This window comes from Notolabrus celidotus, chromosome 9, assembly GCF_009762535.1.
Source record: "Notolabrus celidotus isolate fNotCel1 chromosome 9, fNotCel1.pri, whole genome shotgun sequence".
NCBI lineage: Eukaryota > Metazoa > Chordata > Actinopteri > Labriformes > Labridae > Notolabrus > Notolabrus celidotus.
Window position 1 is genome coordinate 8733558 of NC_048280.1, and position 16484 is coordinate 8750041.

The following is a 16484-nucleotide window of genomic DNA, read 5'->3' on the forward strand; positions in this document are numbered from 1 at the left end:
TGGTTTGAGTAAGGGAGTCCAAAAAAAAAACAAAGAGAGAGCATTCATTGATTGCCTTTATTCAGTCAAAGCTGATGACATCCCACCCTTTGCACTCTTAATACAGTGACACATTGTATGACAGATAAGGACATATGGGCTTCAAATTAAAGTTTAACAAAGAAAACTCTCCAACAGAACTCAGTGATAACATCTAACTTAAAGAATAAATAGCCCTCTATTGTCATCAGATTAGAGTGAACAGGGCCCAACAAAAATAAGTGACAAACAGCTTCTTTTTTCCTTTATGAGCAGGGTGAAGATTATCATGTCTTATTTATATCATTTCTTCAGTTTTCCATCTTCTTTGGCCTTCCATAACATAAGCTCCATGCAGGCAGCGGCATCTTCTGCAGTGTCATGGCCACACTCTGAGAGAAACAACAGGGTATATTTTAAGAAAAGTACTCAATAACAAACATGTATTGGATAAATGATTGCACACACAAGTTCTGTTTTTCATAGTGCTTGAATGTTGCAGTCTGATTATGTGTATCTGCTTTGATTTTTTTTTTTTCACTCTTTGGCCTAAAATGCAGTTTAATTTGTAAAGGGTGAATAAAACATGCATGGAGGCTGTAGTTGTCCACGATGACCCACCACTCTGTTGGATGATCCTCCTGAGGTAGTCAGCAGTGAGCTTGTTGAGGCTGAGCTTGTGAGGGGGGCCCAGACGGTGGGGGAAGACCACTGATGTGTCCACCACAGTTCCATGAAGCAACTACAGTAAATAGAGAGATATCTAAAAATTGTATAACTGGGTGTTGACTTTTGGATACTCACTGAGTACTGACTCATTTTCTAACAATAAAATGGTACAGGTTAAACAAACTGGTCTGTAAACTTTTCTCAACATTTTCCTAAATGGTTCCTTTTGGTCATTAAAACTGTATAAATTATAAATGTTGATGTCTGTCATATCTCATAATGTGTTTCCATTCTGAGGTTAGTTTCTTATGTTACATTAAAAACCAAGCAGCCATTCTAAAAAGGCTTTGAAGTCAATATTCAGTGATCTGTGAGCCAGATTTGTAGCAGTGTTAGTGTTTTTAGAAAATGTACAGTTTCCTGCTGTTCACAAAAACTTGATATCACTCTGTATACTAGTGATACAAAATAATCAAATTAACAGAAAGCCCATCTTCGCTATTTTATCCAAGACAAAAAAATCCAATAGCCAGAGGTGAAAGTTGTTTAAAGTAGCTTCAAAATAGAAATACTAATCACAGCTTGCTCCTTTTTTAAACACTCAAAAAGGTTTTCTGAAGGAGAATTATGTTGCCACGTTGGGTGTGACTGGCTTAGAAAATTAAACCTCTTTTTATTAGCATTTTGACCCTCCTTGGCTTGTTTTTAAAATCAATAAGTCAGGCTTGCCCCGGATAAATGATGTTAATAATTTTGGAAAACGCCAAAAGCAATCACCTTCAGGGCACAGAGGTCTGTTTCCAGGCTGTGTCCAATCAAAATGGTGTCTGCATTGATGAAGCTCAGTAAGGTTTCCTGAACCTCTCTGAGAGAGGTGTAGGTATCCTTCACATCTTCCTCACTCATGCCTGAAAACCTTGAAAAGTCACGTGTCACAAAGGCTATAGACAGAGCAGTTGGCTGATAATAAGTACATAGAGATACAGCAGTTGTAAAAACTTCACTTCAGTATTGTGTTGTTAGAAGAGGGCTGGTGATTAAGTTGGTTTAATGGTTATTTCAAAAAGGAGATTAAAAAAAAAAAAAAAAGTCTAGTATCTGATCACGTACCTGGTGTTATAGTCGATGACCTCGTTATCAGGTCTGATGAAGGTGTCATAAATGACTTGCAGTCTGGAGTTAACCACGGTCACTCTGGACAGCTCCAAACCATGAATGGTATAACACTATGAAGACAAAAATGGAAGCATGCACCGTTCGTTTACATTACTTACTGAGGGTCAAACATCAACCTACTGTTCATCATTTGTGTTGACAGGTGTGTTTGCATGTGAAAACAATGTTCATATTATTCTGCTCAATACAGGAGCAATATTTTTATCATGTATATTTATGGTTTGTTACTTTTATTTTGTAATACTAAGAATGTCTGTGGTCATATCTTCAATTTTAAATTTGGATTTTAACAAGACAAGCACAAATAGTTTGGGGTATGTATGACAGGAGTTTGGTGCTCAACAGGGAGATTTATAATAGGAGGGGAAAAGCTGAAACCATTTCACAATCCAAGGAGTAGACTCCAGGACAGCTCCTGCCTGAGGAACTTCCCTCAGAGGTTGATACAAATCCATCCAGGCTGAGGGAATCGTGGACATGCAACTGTTGAACCAAAGATAACATAATATAAGAAAATAAAGCTTTGTGATCTTAGGAGATATTCAAGTGGAATAATGCATCTTTACCAACCTTAAACACCTGACATCCAGGTGCTCCCATGACTCCCTCACAGCAGCTGTAGCGGGTTTCCACTCCACCTGGTACTGTTGGCATTATAACAATGTTTACAAAGTTCTGATGGAAGCAAGAGTTGTAGAGGAAACAGAACATGTGATGTTTGTCACATATAAAACTGTGGTATAGTTACCTCGATTATTGACACCTTTCCCATAGTGATAATTACACTCCTCCTTACGGACGTGTTTGCCGGTTTGGCTCACAGAGTACGTAGCCCCACATCGACAGCAGATCCTCTTCAGAGCTTTAAAGAAAAAGAGGATATCTCTAGATTGAGCTGTGCAAAGACAAGAAATCCTCTCTGCACATGCAACAGCTTAAGTGTGCCCTCTGGTGGCAAAAAATGAGGGCACAGTCTGATACTTGGAGCATTATGTTGCACTTACGGTCTTTGATTCCTTTCTTAGGCTCAGAAAAAAGCACAGCAGAACCAGGTTTCTCTGGGTGCTGGAGAGGATAGTTGCTCTCAATCATTCTTCCCTCAGTCAGAATATAGTCCTTAAAGCTGTCATAAAAGGGCATGTCATCTGCTGGAAAAAGTAAGGTTACTATAAGATGTCAAATGATGTAAATAAAGCCACAAAAACATCAAAGAGAAAAATAATCCTACCGTTTCCCTCAATCTCCTCCAGATTTAGTGGAATTCTGCCCTTAAAGCTTTGGCTGTTGACCTTATTTTGATCTGAAATTATATTTAAACATCAGTTCTTTGTGTTATCAGCATCATTTGCATATTTCACACAGAGCAGGTTTCCTGAAGATTCTCACCTCGTGTAAACGCAGCACTTTGATTCTTCAGCCTCTTTAAAGCATTCACTGCAACACTGAGATATTTGAGTTTGTTCATACTGCGGTTATACACAGTCTTCTCTTCAGCAAGAGCCTGTCAATATAACCAGGGAGAGAAATCAATATTAATAGAGTTAGTCAGTGAGGAGCACACAGACTTACACAGCCTCACCTTTTCAAAAGCATCATTGACATTGGCTGAGGTTTTGAGGAGCTCCTCTGTGAACAAGTTGACGTAGCGTTGTCTGATGTCATGGGGAACTTTGTCTTTGGCGGCCTCACTCTGCTGCTTTGATTTGCGTTTAGTAGCAACTGGCTGAAAAGAATGAATTAATTATTGATAGATAAACGTTTTTTAAAAAGTAGTTGTGTTTCAGTAAATGGGCACCTGCACATTTCACATCTCACCTTAGCAGTAGATTGGACAGCAGCTTGAGGAGTAGAAGCTGCTGGAACTGAATGTGCTGCTGCAGAAGCAGAGATTGGCCAACGTTTACGTGCCTGCGCAGGGATGATCATCGGTGCTGTTGAGCGGTATCTTTGCACAGGAGTGAGTAAAACTGGATTGTAGGCTTGTCTCACAGTGACATGGTTTGGATGCACTCGGGTCACAGGAGTTAGCACAGAACTGACTTGGCTGGAGCTTGAAGTCACAGGCAGAGTGACGGTGCCCTGGGGTAGGATCAAGTGCAGGTTGTTGCCCACATTTATCACAGCTGTTTCCAAAGGTATGTACTTAATGTAAGCTGTGGGATAAAACAAATGAACACTAGAGGTGATGCATTCAATAATGTTGCAAAAATACACCACTTAAAGAAACTGAGCTATTTACAAAAAAAGGGAAAAATGTAAGATGTAAATTCTAGTGAACTTCAAATATAAGTTCAGTGATCACACCACAGAATCATAAATTAATGAAGGTTTAAATATCAGTATGAGAAAAGGATAGTTTGTCTATATTGTTTTCTTATTTAGACAATGATATCTACATTTTAATATTTCTCTGTAAAGCTAATACATCTTGTTGACTTCATCCAAAGAATATACTTACCATTTTGCAGGGGAGCAAGCTGCAGGTTTTCAGGGTTCTGAATTGAAGAAGAGGGTGCACTCTGGGTTTCTTGCTTCCTCTGACATGTGGAGAGAGCAAAATCCTGACCACCTTTAACTGAGGCCGTAAGAATGGAGGCCCTCTGCTGTACCTGCTGGATATTGGCTGTGATGGAGGGCTGGGGTGGAAATCCCGTCACTGCAGGCCCACGCCAGGGAACCAGCACCTTTGGCTGAGGTCTGCTTTTAGCAACCGGCTGCTGAATGATGCAAATTTATCAACAAAAAAAAAGGCACTGAAAATTCTGATTTATGAATTGTGTAATCTCAATGAATTAGGTCCAGAAGATAAAGGCCATTCTTAGCTCTTAGTGAGCTCTCTGTATGGATACAACAGATGACTTTGATCAGTAGTACAGTCTACTTACCTTTGCTTTTTAATGGTAGGACTCCATTAACCTCAATCAAAGCTAAATTTTACCTTCTTTATTATAGATGGATTTCAAATTAACTTCTTTGCGATTAAAGTCTAAACTACTAATAATTAGTGATGAAAGATTTTTAGATATTAAAATATTTTGCTTGAAAGAATTAATTCTAGTTCAAAATATCATCTTTGGCTGTAATTTTTCTACCCCTTCCAGCTCATGATTGCCTCCAAATATAATGTAAAGTAGCTTGTACCTCTGTATTTTTCACTTCATGAGCTACTCTCTTCCTTCCTGCCTGTGGTTGCGGTGTAACATTCAGTTCTGGCCTCTCCTCCTCTTCGACTCCAACCTGAAAATGGAAGACAAAGTTCTGTAAGCGGTTAAAGAAATCTCTATCTTGGATATAATGTTTGCACAGCATACTTACAGGAACATCAGGCTGCTGTTCACTTGCTTTAACCTCTGCCTCCATGAAGATCCTGTAGCATTCCTCCATTGGGTCACTGTCAGACAGCTCTATTTCTGAGAAGTTGAACTCATCCGCCTCCTCATCAGAGCTTGACTCGATGATAATAACCTCTTTAGCATCTGCTTTTACAGAGAGACACTCGGAGGATATTGATGATTCAGCTTGGTTTGTCAAACTTGATGCTGAGGAATTGCGCTGGGCACCAGCTTGGTTGCTGTATGAAGCCATTTCTTCTGGCTCCAGGTATCTTTCAGGAGGATGATGATGAGCCTGTCCGATCATTCGGTCTGATGTTTTCTGTCCTTGTGGCAGCAGTGAAGGTGAACAGTTTGTGTTAGACTGCTGATCATGAACTCTGTTCTGAGCCTGGGTTTGGTTGGCATGTTGCCTGTTAAGTAAGACCTCTGGAGTTTTATAAAACAGTGAATTCTTTGGCAGATAATCATAAGGCTGCAGTGGATTCATTTTCTTCACACTACAGGACAGCTCACACTGGGGTCGTTTCTTCACCACCAGATTGCTCAGGTTTTGATCTTGCAGGTCTCTGGCTGTAGGAGGACTTGTAGGTTCAGGACTTTTTTCATCTAGTGTTTCAGCAGCCTGAAAATGAGTCACTTTCTGACTCTCTCTTCCCAGGTCTTCTAAACATCCAGTAATGTTAACACTTCCTTTAACCAGTACAATTTCACAGTCTTCATTCTCATACACTTCAGACTTTTGACTTTTTTCAGCCCTGCAATTGCTATGAAGTACATTTTCTTGAAGCTTTGGTGCAGGTAGGGGTGTAGCACTGACAGCAAGAGTTTTTGAAACTTGTAATGGCAGAGAATCCAGAAAAATCACGGACTCATTAGATTCAGTTATTCTTTCCTGGGTCGGGGATTTGTCAGAAACAAACTCAACAAATTCCTTGACTTTCCGGCTCTTTCTTTCAGGTGAGAGAGAAATGTCGATAACCAGCTCACTGTCTTCATAAGAGTCGCCAAGTGGATCTGGAGATGGGGATCGAGAAAGGGGAGCCTGATAGTCTTTTGTTAGCTTTTGGTTGCAACAAATGGCATTTCTTGCTCTTTTCAAACCTTGCTCATCCCTCACTTTTTGCTCTTTGCCTGACGTGCTGTAAGACCGCAAGTCAGCAGAAAAGTTTGACAGAGGATCATACTCTAAATCCGTCCTTGGTTTAGAGTTGTCAACCACGTACTTTCTTGCTCTGGAGTTCTTTTTCTTTGACTCTGTAAATGAAGACAAACCATAAGAATTCCTGTCTACGTTTTTACGTGCCGTCTCGGACTTAGAGGTAGAAAAACTTGGCTCAGTGTTTCGGTTGTCCACCTGTACAGTCTGGTAGTGAGACAATCGCCTCCGCTCCTGCTCTACCTCATGCCTAACCGTTTCAATCTCCTTGTTGAGCCTCTCCAGCTGCTGGAGGCAATCATCTGCGGTGACGTCATTCACTGGTGCTCCACGGACATCATATGGATTGTCTTTTTGGACCCCTGTTGAAAATAAATATTGAAAAAGTAACATTTGTTATAGGATTAAAAAAACAACAGAAGGCAACACTGGATGAAAAAGAAATCTGTGTTAAGTCCTAGCGTGGTTACCTGAAGATGAGTGATAACTAACATGGCAAAATTAAACAATTATTTTAAGGCAACTGAATGCATAGCTTGCCTTAGTACAGGGGTTCCCAAACTTTTCAGCCCGCAACCCCGAAAATATAGGTGCCAGAGACTCATGACCCCCACTGTCCCTCTAAGTGATTTAATGTGGCTTCATTTAGCTGGTCTGCAGAAAATGAGTCTACCTATATGAGCATCTGGCTGTGTTCCCTGTGCCGTTATGAATTAACCGATTGCTACTGATGCTTTTGATAATTAACTGTTCACTAAACCTAAACTTAGGAGTCGTCTGGCAACACAGAAAGGCAGAAAACTCACTACACTTTCTATTTTCAAGGTTTTATTTCAAGTTTAGCGTCTATTTTTGTCGATTTCTTTTACTTTTATGGCTAAAATGCACTATGTTTAAATACTTAAAAAAATATACATACATTCTAGAAGACATCTCACGACCCCCCCATTTGTGTCTTGCGACCACGCAGGGGGTCCAGACCATAGACTGTATAAGATATGGACGTAGTATCCGTGACGTCACCCATCTGTTTCTGAAGCACTGCTTTGGGGCCAATGTGGTGGCAGCCATATTGCTGCTTTCGAGCGATTGTGACGTGAAAAGGCGGGCTTTGAGCCTCCTAACCAACAGCTACAGTGTTCCCGCCTGTCAATCAAGTCAGCTGTGCCTCTCATTGGAAGACTCGTAATCTAAATATCTTCGAAACTCCTACATTAGAAAGAAAATCACCCCCTGTACAGTGTGTGCCGATCGAGAAATGAGCTATCCAGACTACACTCGTCTTTTGTACCAGGCTGTAAACACGTTTATTTCTGCTGTAAAGATCGGCTTTTTTGAATTGGTGTGTATGTGGTTTCCGGTAATTCTGGAGCCAGCCTCAAGCGGATCCTTAATGAACTGCAGTTTTTAGAACTTCCGCATTGGACTTGTATTTTTTAGACCGGAGGTTGCCGCTTGGAATTAACCTGCGGCTACGGACACTTTTGATAATTAACTGTTCACTAACTCTGATCTTAGGAGTCATCCGGCAAAAAGAAAGGGTCAGAACTAATTACATTTCCTATTTTCAAGGTTTGCAACTATTTTTGTTGATTTTTTTTACTTTTATGGCTAAAATGTACCATTTTTAGATAACTAAAAAAAAATAAAAAATCTGGAAGACAGTTCACCGACCCCCCATTTGTATCTTGCGACCACGCAGGGGTCCAGGCCATACCAGACTTTGGAACCCCTGCTTTAGTGTGCTCTTGTTTTTTTAGAAAAACAGCTTGCTACAAATTTCTCCTTGGGAAGAGAATAAAGTGTTTTGAGTTATATAAACAGTAATGACAGCAAATAGTTTACATTACACAGCAATTTTTCCTTACTTCTACTGTGTGGGAATTAAAATTACATTTGGCAGCCATGCATCTTGGACAGTTCATTCACAATATTCAGGCCTACTTTGAAACAAATGCATAATAATGCTGAAGTCAGTCAAGTTTAGTTTTTAAAATAAATGAGCTGCTTCGTTTTAAAACAATTTACACAAATTAATCTTCAAATTAGACATTATTTCATATAAAAGTACATGAACTATTAACTTTTCGCACACCAACCTGCAGAGTCAAACACCGGTGATTTAAACGATGCCCCGAGCTTATACTGCAGCTCAATGCCATGTTTGTAGAAACAGTGAGGCCGCTCACAGCGACCACGTTTTGTAGAAGGACAATTTATATTAGCAAACAGACCACACGACGGAAACATCTGCAAAAAAGACACTTTTCACGAAGCGTAAAAAGCGTCTTCTCACTGATTAACAATCAACAGGTGAGAGCTCCAACTGACACTCTTGTGACGTCAGCTACCTTTAAATAGGCTCTGCTCGTGGCGCGAAACCATTCATAGAAACTATTAATACTTTTTTTTTCATTCACATAAATATATATATATATTTTTAAAGAACACAATATAATTTACACTACATATAATACTAAAAAATCAGAGTCCTAAGATTAACTGTAATACAATATGTTGCAGTACTACATCCAGGCCGACAGGTGGCGGTGTTGCACTCGCACAATCTCATCCCTCAGTACAACGAATTAGACTCTTGTTGTTGTCAGGCATGCTGACGCCTTCCTCAACTTTAACGACAAACTCTGCTCTGTGACATTAAAATCTACAGAATATAAATGGATAAAAGCGAGGATGAAGTGGAGGAGGATGAAAACGAGTGGAAGAGTAGTTACGTGGATTCATTCCCACTAAGCCCCGCTCCTGCTTCTGGTAAAGTATGAAAACAGGGAGGCACAGGGTGGGAAACATGGTGGGAAACTGTCTGAAAATAACACACAGTTTTCTTTGGCTTTCAATTTTTGACATGCAAAGAGCAATACGACACTCTCTCAGTTGTGTATATGTGTCAGGTGGTCATTGTTTTATGTAGTTTAATCTCAGTTTCAGGTTCAAGCTTCAATAAGCCCGCAGGATCAACATCTGCACACAAAGTCATTTTGCATTTTGACCTGGACTGCTTCTATGCTCAGGTGGAAATGATCCGAAACCCAGCACTGAGAGAAGTCCCTTTAGGTAAATTATCTTCAAAAGATCCTCTCTGGCACATGAATAACTGTTTACTCTCAGATTTTGTCTCTGTGCCGTAATACTTTTGTTACTTAATAAAATGTTTTTTCAGGTATTCAACAGAAATACATCATAGTCACGTGTAACTATGTAGCAAGGGAGCTGGGTGTCACCAAGCTGATGTCTGTGACTGCTGCTAAAGAAAAATGTCCTCAGCTGGTGCTGGTTAAAGGAGAGGACCTGACACACTACAGAGAAATTTCCTACAAATTGACAGGTATGAAGGAGTTGTTCATCACACCAGAGACAAAATCCTACATTTCACTTATCAAACTTTAAGTATTGAAGTAGTCAGAAGTAGGTAGTGGAATCAAACCTAACAATTTCACAGCAAATACATAAACTAAGGTAATACTTCAACAGTCTTACAAGACAGGGAACTCTCAATCCTAGAGCAGAAACAGTGAAGAAGAGGAAAACAACATATAGAAAACAGGCTGTATTCATATCATTTAACATAGATGTGCCAATAAATGTCATCTATCCTCTGTTTGTTGGTTTGACGCTTGCATTGCATTGTGATAAATAATTGAATTGCCTTAAAACACTAACTCAAATCATTAAATTCAGAAAAATAAAGAGTCATATATTCACTGGAACATTATCTTCTTGGCTTTATCTGCATGTTTGTATTCACTGTAGCCTAAAAAAACCCCTGACTGCAACGGAAAATTAGACATTATGCATGAGTGGAACAATTGTAAAAATCTACAGTCTGCTTTACTACCTCTACTGCAGTCTTCGCTTTCTTTGTTCACACAGTTCATAACCCATACATCACTTCATGCCTTACTAAATGCTTGTTACAAGCCATTTTCTAAAACAACATCTTTATGTTTCTATCTTCTCTTTACCTTTACTGTTCCTTCATGCAGAGCTGCTGATGTCCTACTGCCCACTGGTGGAGAGGCTGGGATTTGATGAAAACTTCATGGACATTACGTCGATAGTAGACAGAAGGCTTGCACAGATGTCAGAGACTAATAAATTCTCATTCAAAGGACATGTCTACAACCGCTTGAGTAAGTTATATTTGTGCTCCTGCTGTGCAGCTGCCCTCTGTGTTTGTGCACCTGGCTCATGGAAACCTAGTGATGATGAGTTGTGAAAGAAGCACAGAAGCTAAAACATGTAAACATTTGCATGGCACTTTCAGTTCTCTAGAAAATGACAAGTACAATGTTCAGATCCTGTTGAAGAGTTCTGGGGGGTTTACAAACATTGATGTTGTGGAAACTTCTTTAGAATAAATATGCTGTGTATCATCAGAAAATACCAATATAATAATTGTGCTGCCTTGTACCTAGAGAACTTTCATTACTTTAATTACTGAAGTTATAGCTGCAAAATAACTGGGGAGTGAACTGAACCATCAAGCTACTAAGAACACCCCCTTCTTCTTTTTCACCTTCAGACATAGTTATCTCTCTAGTTAGGCAGTCAAAATAGTGCTGAGCCTTCACTCAGTGTCAGTGTTCAGACTCTGTATGTGTGCTGTTCATGCTGACCCTCTTGCAATAGTGGGACTCTGTTTAATTATTGCTGAACATTTATCTCGTATCAAAGCCCCTTAAATTCTTACTTCACTATTATTATTAAATATATATTATTATTTCTCACCGAATTTCCACAACAATTGATAGTTACATTTTTGCTTTTCCCTTCCTGCTAAGATGCAGAGGTTGACGCCAGTGATCATCCAAAGTTGGCTTTGGGTTCAGAAATTGCAGCCGAGCTGAGAGAGGTCATACGCAGCAAACTGGGCCTGACTGGCTGTGCAGGTATCGCCACGAATAAGCTACTGGCAAAACTGGTGTCAGGTACCTTCAAACCTAATCAGCAAACCACCCTCCTGCCAGAAAAGATCAGCGACATCATGGGCTGCCTGAGCAGTCTCCGTAAAGTACCAGGTGAAGATCTTTCATCAGTAGTTTAACTCAGAAAAGTATGAAGAGATTTCCTGATTTTTTTCTGCATTATATAAATAGTATGTTATGGGGATGAAAAAAAAGACTTTTAAGATCACCTTAGATTTTTAGAAACTTTGGCATTTATGATTCTAAATAAATTGATAAATTGATTCTAGAGCATCTGAGCTTCTGTATAGCTTGACGTTTTATTTCAAAGCTCTTTGAAGTGTTTTGGGGATATGTCACATTAAGTACCCTGATGATAGATCTTTGATCCCTCCCATGTGTTCTTAGGTGTTGGACACCAAACTGCTAAGAGACTTTTAGCCCTGGGAGTGGTCAGTGTGCAAGACCTGCAGCTCTTTCCTTTAAATGAACTGGTTAGAGAGTTTGGTGCTCCCAGTGCTCAGCGGTTGAAGAATCTGTCCCTGGGTGTTGATGACTCACCTGTCACCGCAACTGGGGCCCCTCAGGTACACAAGAATATCCCTGAGATTATAAATGTATCTGCCATTGTATGTTGGCAAGCTGTGGGAAATGGTATTTAATTGGGCCAGAGCCCTGCTCCTTTAAAACTGTACAATCTGACCAGTCAAGTGTAGATGCAGCTTCATTTTGTTTTTTGGGACTTAATGTAAAGATCACTCATTACATAGCAGTGTGATGAACATATATGACTCCTTACTGTGATTTTATATAGCCTTATTTGCTTAAAACCTCTCTGCACAGGAAGTAGGAAAGCTGTCAATCACAAATTTAATGTGCACACTGTCAAATCACACCAAACAAAGTAGCTGTCATGAAATATCAGCACAGCACATTTTTAGAGCTCTCAGTTTTGCTCCTTCAGTGCAAAAGTATCATAATGACATAGTTGCAAGCATGAACTTATTGAAGAACACCTTGATTATCACCCTTAATGTGTTTCAGTCTCTCAGTGATGAAGACTCCTTCAAGAAAATGTCATCAACCAAAGAAGTTTTGGAAAAGATAGAAGAACTCCTGAGCAGTCTGTTGGAGAGGTGAGTATCCCTAGCTGTTTAAAACAGTTTTCATGGTTGTGCTTTATACTCTGTTGACTGAGCCAAACTTTTACCATCTGATTGAAAATTTAGGATGCACAAAGATGGAAGACAGCCTCAAACCTTCCGGCTCACCATTCGTAAATACACAGCAACCAACAAGTGGTTCAGTCGGGAGAGCCGGCAGTGTCCCATCCCAAACCACATTGGACAGAAGATCAGCTCAGGTAAGTCAAGAGGGACGCTGTTACATGCAACCTGCATACGCTCAGCTTTGCAAACAGGAGCCAGACAAATCTGCAAAGTTATGTTTTATCATCTTTAATTTTCCTATAGGCTGCAGTGATGATGCTGTAGTCCAGCTGGTCCCGTTGGCCATGAAGCTCTTCCACAAGATGGTGGACAGCAGCGCTGCCTTCCACCTCACCCTCATAAATGTTTGCTTTAGTAACCTGCAGACCAGAGGAGCTGCCACCAGTGGGAAGGGCTCCATAACATCTTTCTTCGCACACAACACGTCTCCCAGAAAAACACAGATCTGCTCATCACAAACCCAGGTAGAACAGTCTAGTGACAAAGCTTAACCTGTTTGTTATTGCCGTTTAATCAATCAATCAATCTTTATTTGTATAGCGCCAAATCACAACAAATGTTATCCCAAGACGCTTTACAAATTGTGCAGGTCTAGACCGTACTTTATGGCAAGGATAAACCTCCTTTGACAGGCAGAGACTGCAAGCAGAGCCAGACTCATGTTAGACAGCTATCTGCCTCAACCGAGTTGGGGTGGGAAATAGAGGTAAAGAGAGATGCGAAACAGATAGTGGTAGTAGTGGTAGTAGTAGTAGTAGTAGTAGTAGTAGTGGTAGTAGTAGCAGTAGTAGTAGTAGTAGTAGTAGTAGTAGTAGTAGTTGTAGTAGTAGTGATAGAGTAGTAGTAGTAGTAGTAGTAGTAGTAGTGGTAGTAGTAGTAGTAGTAGTAGTAGTGGTGGTAGTAGTTGTAGTAGTAGTGATAGTAGTAGTGGTAGTAGTTGTAGTAGTAGTAGTAGTGGTAGTAGTAGTGGTAGTAGTAGTGATAGTAGTAGTGGTAGTAGTAGTGGTAGTAGTTGTAGCAGCTGGAGTCTTGCACGTCCACAGCAGCAGCCTGTCTACGGCAGCGATCCAAAGGAACCTACGAGACAAGGAAGCTCAGGGACTCCAGAAAGGTCTATGGTTAGAAGCTTTAATGGGACAGGAAGAGTTAAAGTTAGTGACAGGCAAACAGAGAAGAGAGAGCTAAAGACAGGATCCCGATGTGTCAGTTCTCCCAGCAGACTAAGCTAAGGGCCATAAGCCTATAGCAGCATAACTAAATCACTTCATATAGATTACTAACATAGCATCCACAGGGCTTAAGATGTTTCAAGAAATATTTATCAGTTGTGTCAAAATGAGGCCAAAAAGTCTGAAATTTGATTTTTTTTTAAGGTTTTTTTTTATTTTTATTTTTTTAAAGGTGTTTTTAAAGGCGCACAAAAAACATTAAATCCTCACATGTAAGACCAAAACAACAATTTGTAGCAGATTTTCTCAAAATGTTCTTTAAAGAAATGACTTAAAATGTTTATCAATTGAACATTGTTAACTGTTCTTCATAAGAAAATCAATTTCTTTTTATTTTTTGGATTGGTGTGGCAGTTTATTCTGCACACAGGAGACTGTTTGATCCTTAATTTGTGGATATTTAGTCAGCATAAGAAGACCAACATCTTACTGCAATCCAGCCACCAGTTTTTCAGTGCTTATCAAGGTCGAAGTCACATTACTTCAATTCCATCAGAAGAAATATCTGTTACATACATTTGGGAGGTAGAGATAATTCTGGGCCACGTTGTGCCCATTTGTTAATACTCATACTCTGGGAAGTGTTATTTTGCAACAGGAAGACACTATATGCTTCTAAAAGTAATAATTTTAAGTTGAAGGCTGCAGAAAAGATGCTACATGCTTCATTGTACTGAGAAAAAATTGAAACTGTGAAACTATACCTTTACATAATTTGCCTCTGTGTGATCCCCACACACTCTTCTTTTCTAGGAAGTAGTGTGACTTTACTCTGAATCCCTGATATAATTTCTTCTCCTCCAACAGGATGACTCCTCTCAGGCTGGAGATTGTCTCTGCACAGATCATCAGTTCATTACTCAAGACACCTCACAAAAGACAGAGACTATGAAAAGCCCCGGTAGCTCTGGGGCAGCATTACATGGTTACAAAAGAAAACAGAGCTCTGTTGTTGCTGCAGAGGGTCCTCTTCCTCTGAAAGTTTCCTGCAGCACAGCAAGGTCAGACTGTGATGAAACAAACAGCACGATGACACATCGATTGCCCCCAAATGTTGACCCTGAAGTGTTCAGGCTTCTCCCTGCAGAAATCCAAAAGGAGTTGTTATCTCCTGACTACACAAAATCTCTCACCAACACTCCATCAAGCTCGGTCACAGTAGCTGAAGTCTCCCACTCAACAGAAAACAAGACTTTGCTTTTATTTAAAGGCTCCCAAAAAATCAAGGACATAAAAGAGGCTGAGGACAAATTTGATCCATCTGACTCACCTACCTCTGTGAATCACCAGAGTCCTCTGGGCCAAAGCTTATTTCAAGAAGAAGACGTCATGGAAGAAGAGAGACCGTCATTCCCTCTGTCTCCTGACTGCAAGTTCCCGGGAAATGTGGACCCCAAGGTGTTTTCTGAGCTTCCTCCGGATGTTCAGAGAGAGCTGCAGGATGAATGGAAGCAACAGAGGCCGGTCCTAAAGATGCCTTCATTCAGGAAACCAGGGAAAAGCTTGATGACAAAAGACAGAAAAGCTGCAGGAAAAAGCAAGCAGACAAACAATCTGTTCAAGTATTTCAAACCCAATTAGACACTTCATTTGTTTCATAATTTATCTTAAAGAAGATCTTTCATTTCTCATGTCTGAGTTGTTCTCATGTGATCCATACAGTAGGAAAAAAGGATACAAGATCCATCTATTCATAATATTGAATGCCCTTTAAAATATCAGGTGATTAAATACCCTGTAATTTACACTGATCAGCTGTAACATTATGACTGCCTGCCTAGGATTGTGTAGGCCCTCCTTTCATCAGGTCAAGGCCAGATGAGACATGGACCCCAATAGACCTCTAGAGATGTGCTGTGTTACCTGGCACCAATAAGTCAGAAACGAATCAAGTCCTGTAAGGTGCGAATTGGGGCCTCCATGGATCAGACTTGGCTGTCTGAACATCCAAAGGATGCTGTATTGGGTTGAGATCTGGGAAAGATAGAGAGAAAGTTAACACAGCCATGTTCCTCCAGGCCACCTTCTTCCATCACTCCATGGTCCACTGCTGATGCTCATGTGCCCATCATCAGCGGTGGACAGGGGTCAGCATGGGCATCCTGGCAGGTCTGAGTCCAGTCTACCCAAACCTAAGAAACTGTGATGCACTGTTTGTTCTGACACCTTTCTGTCACAAACAGCATTAACGGGCCTGCCTTCGTCCTCAACGCACACTAGTAGCCCTTGCCTGCCCATGTCCTCGTCCCTGGTTCACCGGTTTTCCTTCCTTGACCACTTTAGGTCTGTACTGACCCCTGCAGACTGAGAAAACTCCTCAAGAGCTGCAGTTTTCAAGGTGCTCTGACCTCATTATTATGTAGCCATCACAATTTGGCTCCAGTGAAAGTCGCTCACTTCCTTACACTCGCCTATTTTTCCTGCTTCTTAACAAATTCAAGGAAAAACTCTTCACTCGCTGCTTAACATAGACAGATTCTGTTGTATCAAAATCACCAATGATATTCACTTTACCTATTAGTGTTCAAAATGTTATGGCTGATTGGTGTATTTAATTTATGATTGGGCTTATTTATGTGTCTGAAAATCTTATTATGTCCTGTTCTTGTTGTTTTATCAGATAACACATTTTCAGCAAGTTTCATGACACCTGTTTTCCAACAAACTTTGTCCTCCCCTCTATGTTCTTGTTGGTTTCCTTTTTTGAATAAACAGCACTTTGTTATTAAGATGAAAACACTGAAAAC

General features: G+C 40.3%; 2 protein-coding genes across 5 annotated transcripts; one reads left to right on the forward strand and one right to left on the reverse strand.

Annotated features, from left to right (window-relative positions):
- Nucleotides 1-38: 38 nt before the first annotated feature.
- Nucleotides 39-8696, reverse strand: zgc:152968 (uncharacterized protein LOC564848 homolog). 3 transcript variants are annotated; one of them, XM_034693084.1, is made up of 16 exons: nucleotides 8454-8696; nucleotides 5179-6716; nucleotides 5005-5100; nucleotides 4322-4577; nucleotides 3679-4016; nucleotides 3443-3586; nucleotides 3250-3364; nucleotides 3092-3163; nucleotides 2868-3011; nucleotides 2612-2725; nucleotides 2434-2507; nucleotides 2242-2346; nucleotides 1798-1913; nucleotides 1465-1603; nucleotides 640-760; nucleotides 39-410 (listed from the first exon to the last, which is right to left on the reverse strand). In XM_034693084.1, exons 1-16 carry the CDS (start codon nucleotides 8602-8604, stop codon nucleotides 322-324), a joined length of 3612 nt encoding a protein of 1203 aa, XP_034548975.1. In that variant the 5' UTR covers nucleotides 8605-8696; the 3' UTR covers nucleotides 39-321. The 3 variants fall into 3 exon arrangements, with proteins under 3 accessions (XP_034548975.1, XP_034548974.1, XP_034548973.1); XM_034693083.1 differs by having other exon boundaries at nucleotides 2868-3008; nucleotides 4322-4580; XM_034693082.1 differs by having other exon boundaries at nucleotides 4322-4580.
- A 213-nt stretch (nucleotides 8697-8909) lies between these two features.
- poli (polymerase (DNA directed) iota) lies at nucleotides 8910-16474 on the forward strand. 2 transcript variants are annotated; one of them, XM_034693095.1, is made up of 10 exons: nucleotides 8910-9126; nucleotides 9298-9429; nucleotides 9536-9700; nucleotides 10359-10505; nucleotides 11157-11393; nucleotides 11688-11866; nucleotides 12324-12415; nucleotides 12509-12642; nucleotides 12752-12972; nucleotides 14545-16474. In XM_034693095.1, exons 1-10 carry the CDS (start codon nucleotides 9033-9035, stop codon nucleotides 15316-15318), a joined length of 2175 nt encoding a protein of 724 aa, XP_034548986.1. In that variant the 5' UTR covers nucleotides 8910-9032; the 3' UTR covers nucleotides 15319-16474. The 2 variants fall into 2 exon arrangements, with proteins under 2 accessions (XP_034548986.1, XP_034548987.1); XM_034693096.1 differs by having other exon boundaries at nucleotides 9031-9131.
- Nucleotides 16475-16484: the final 10 nt, after the last annotated feature.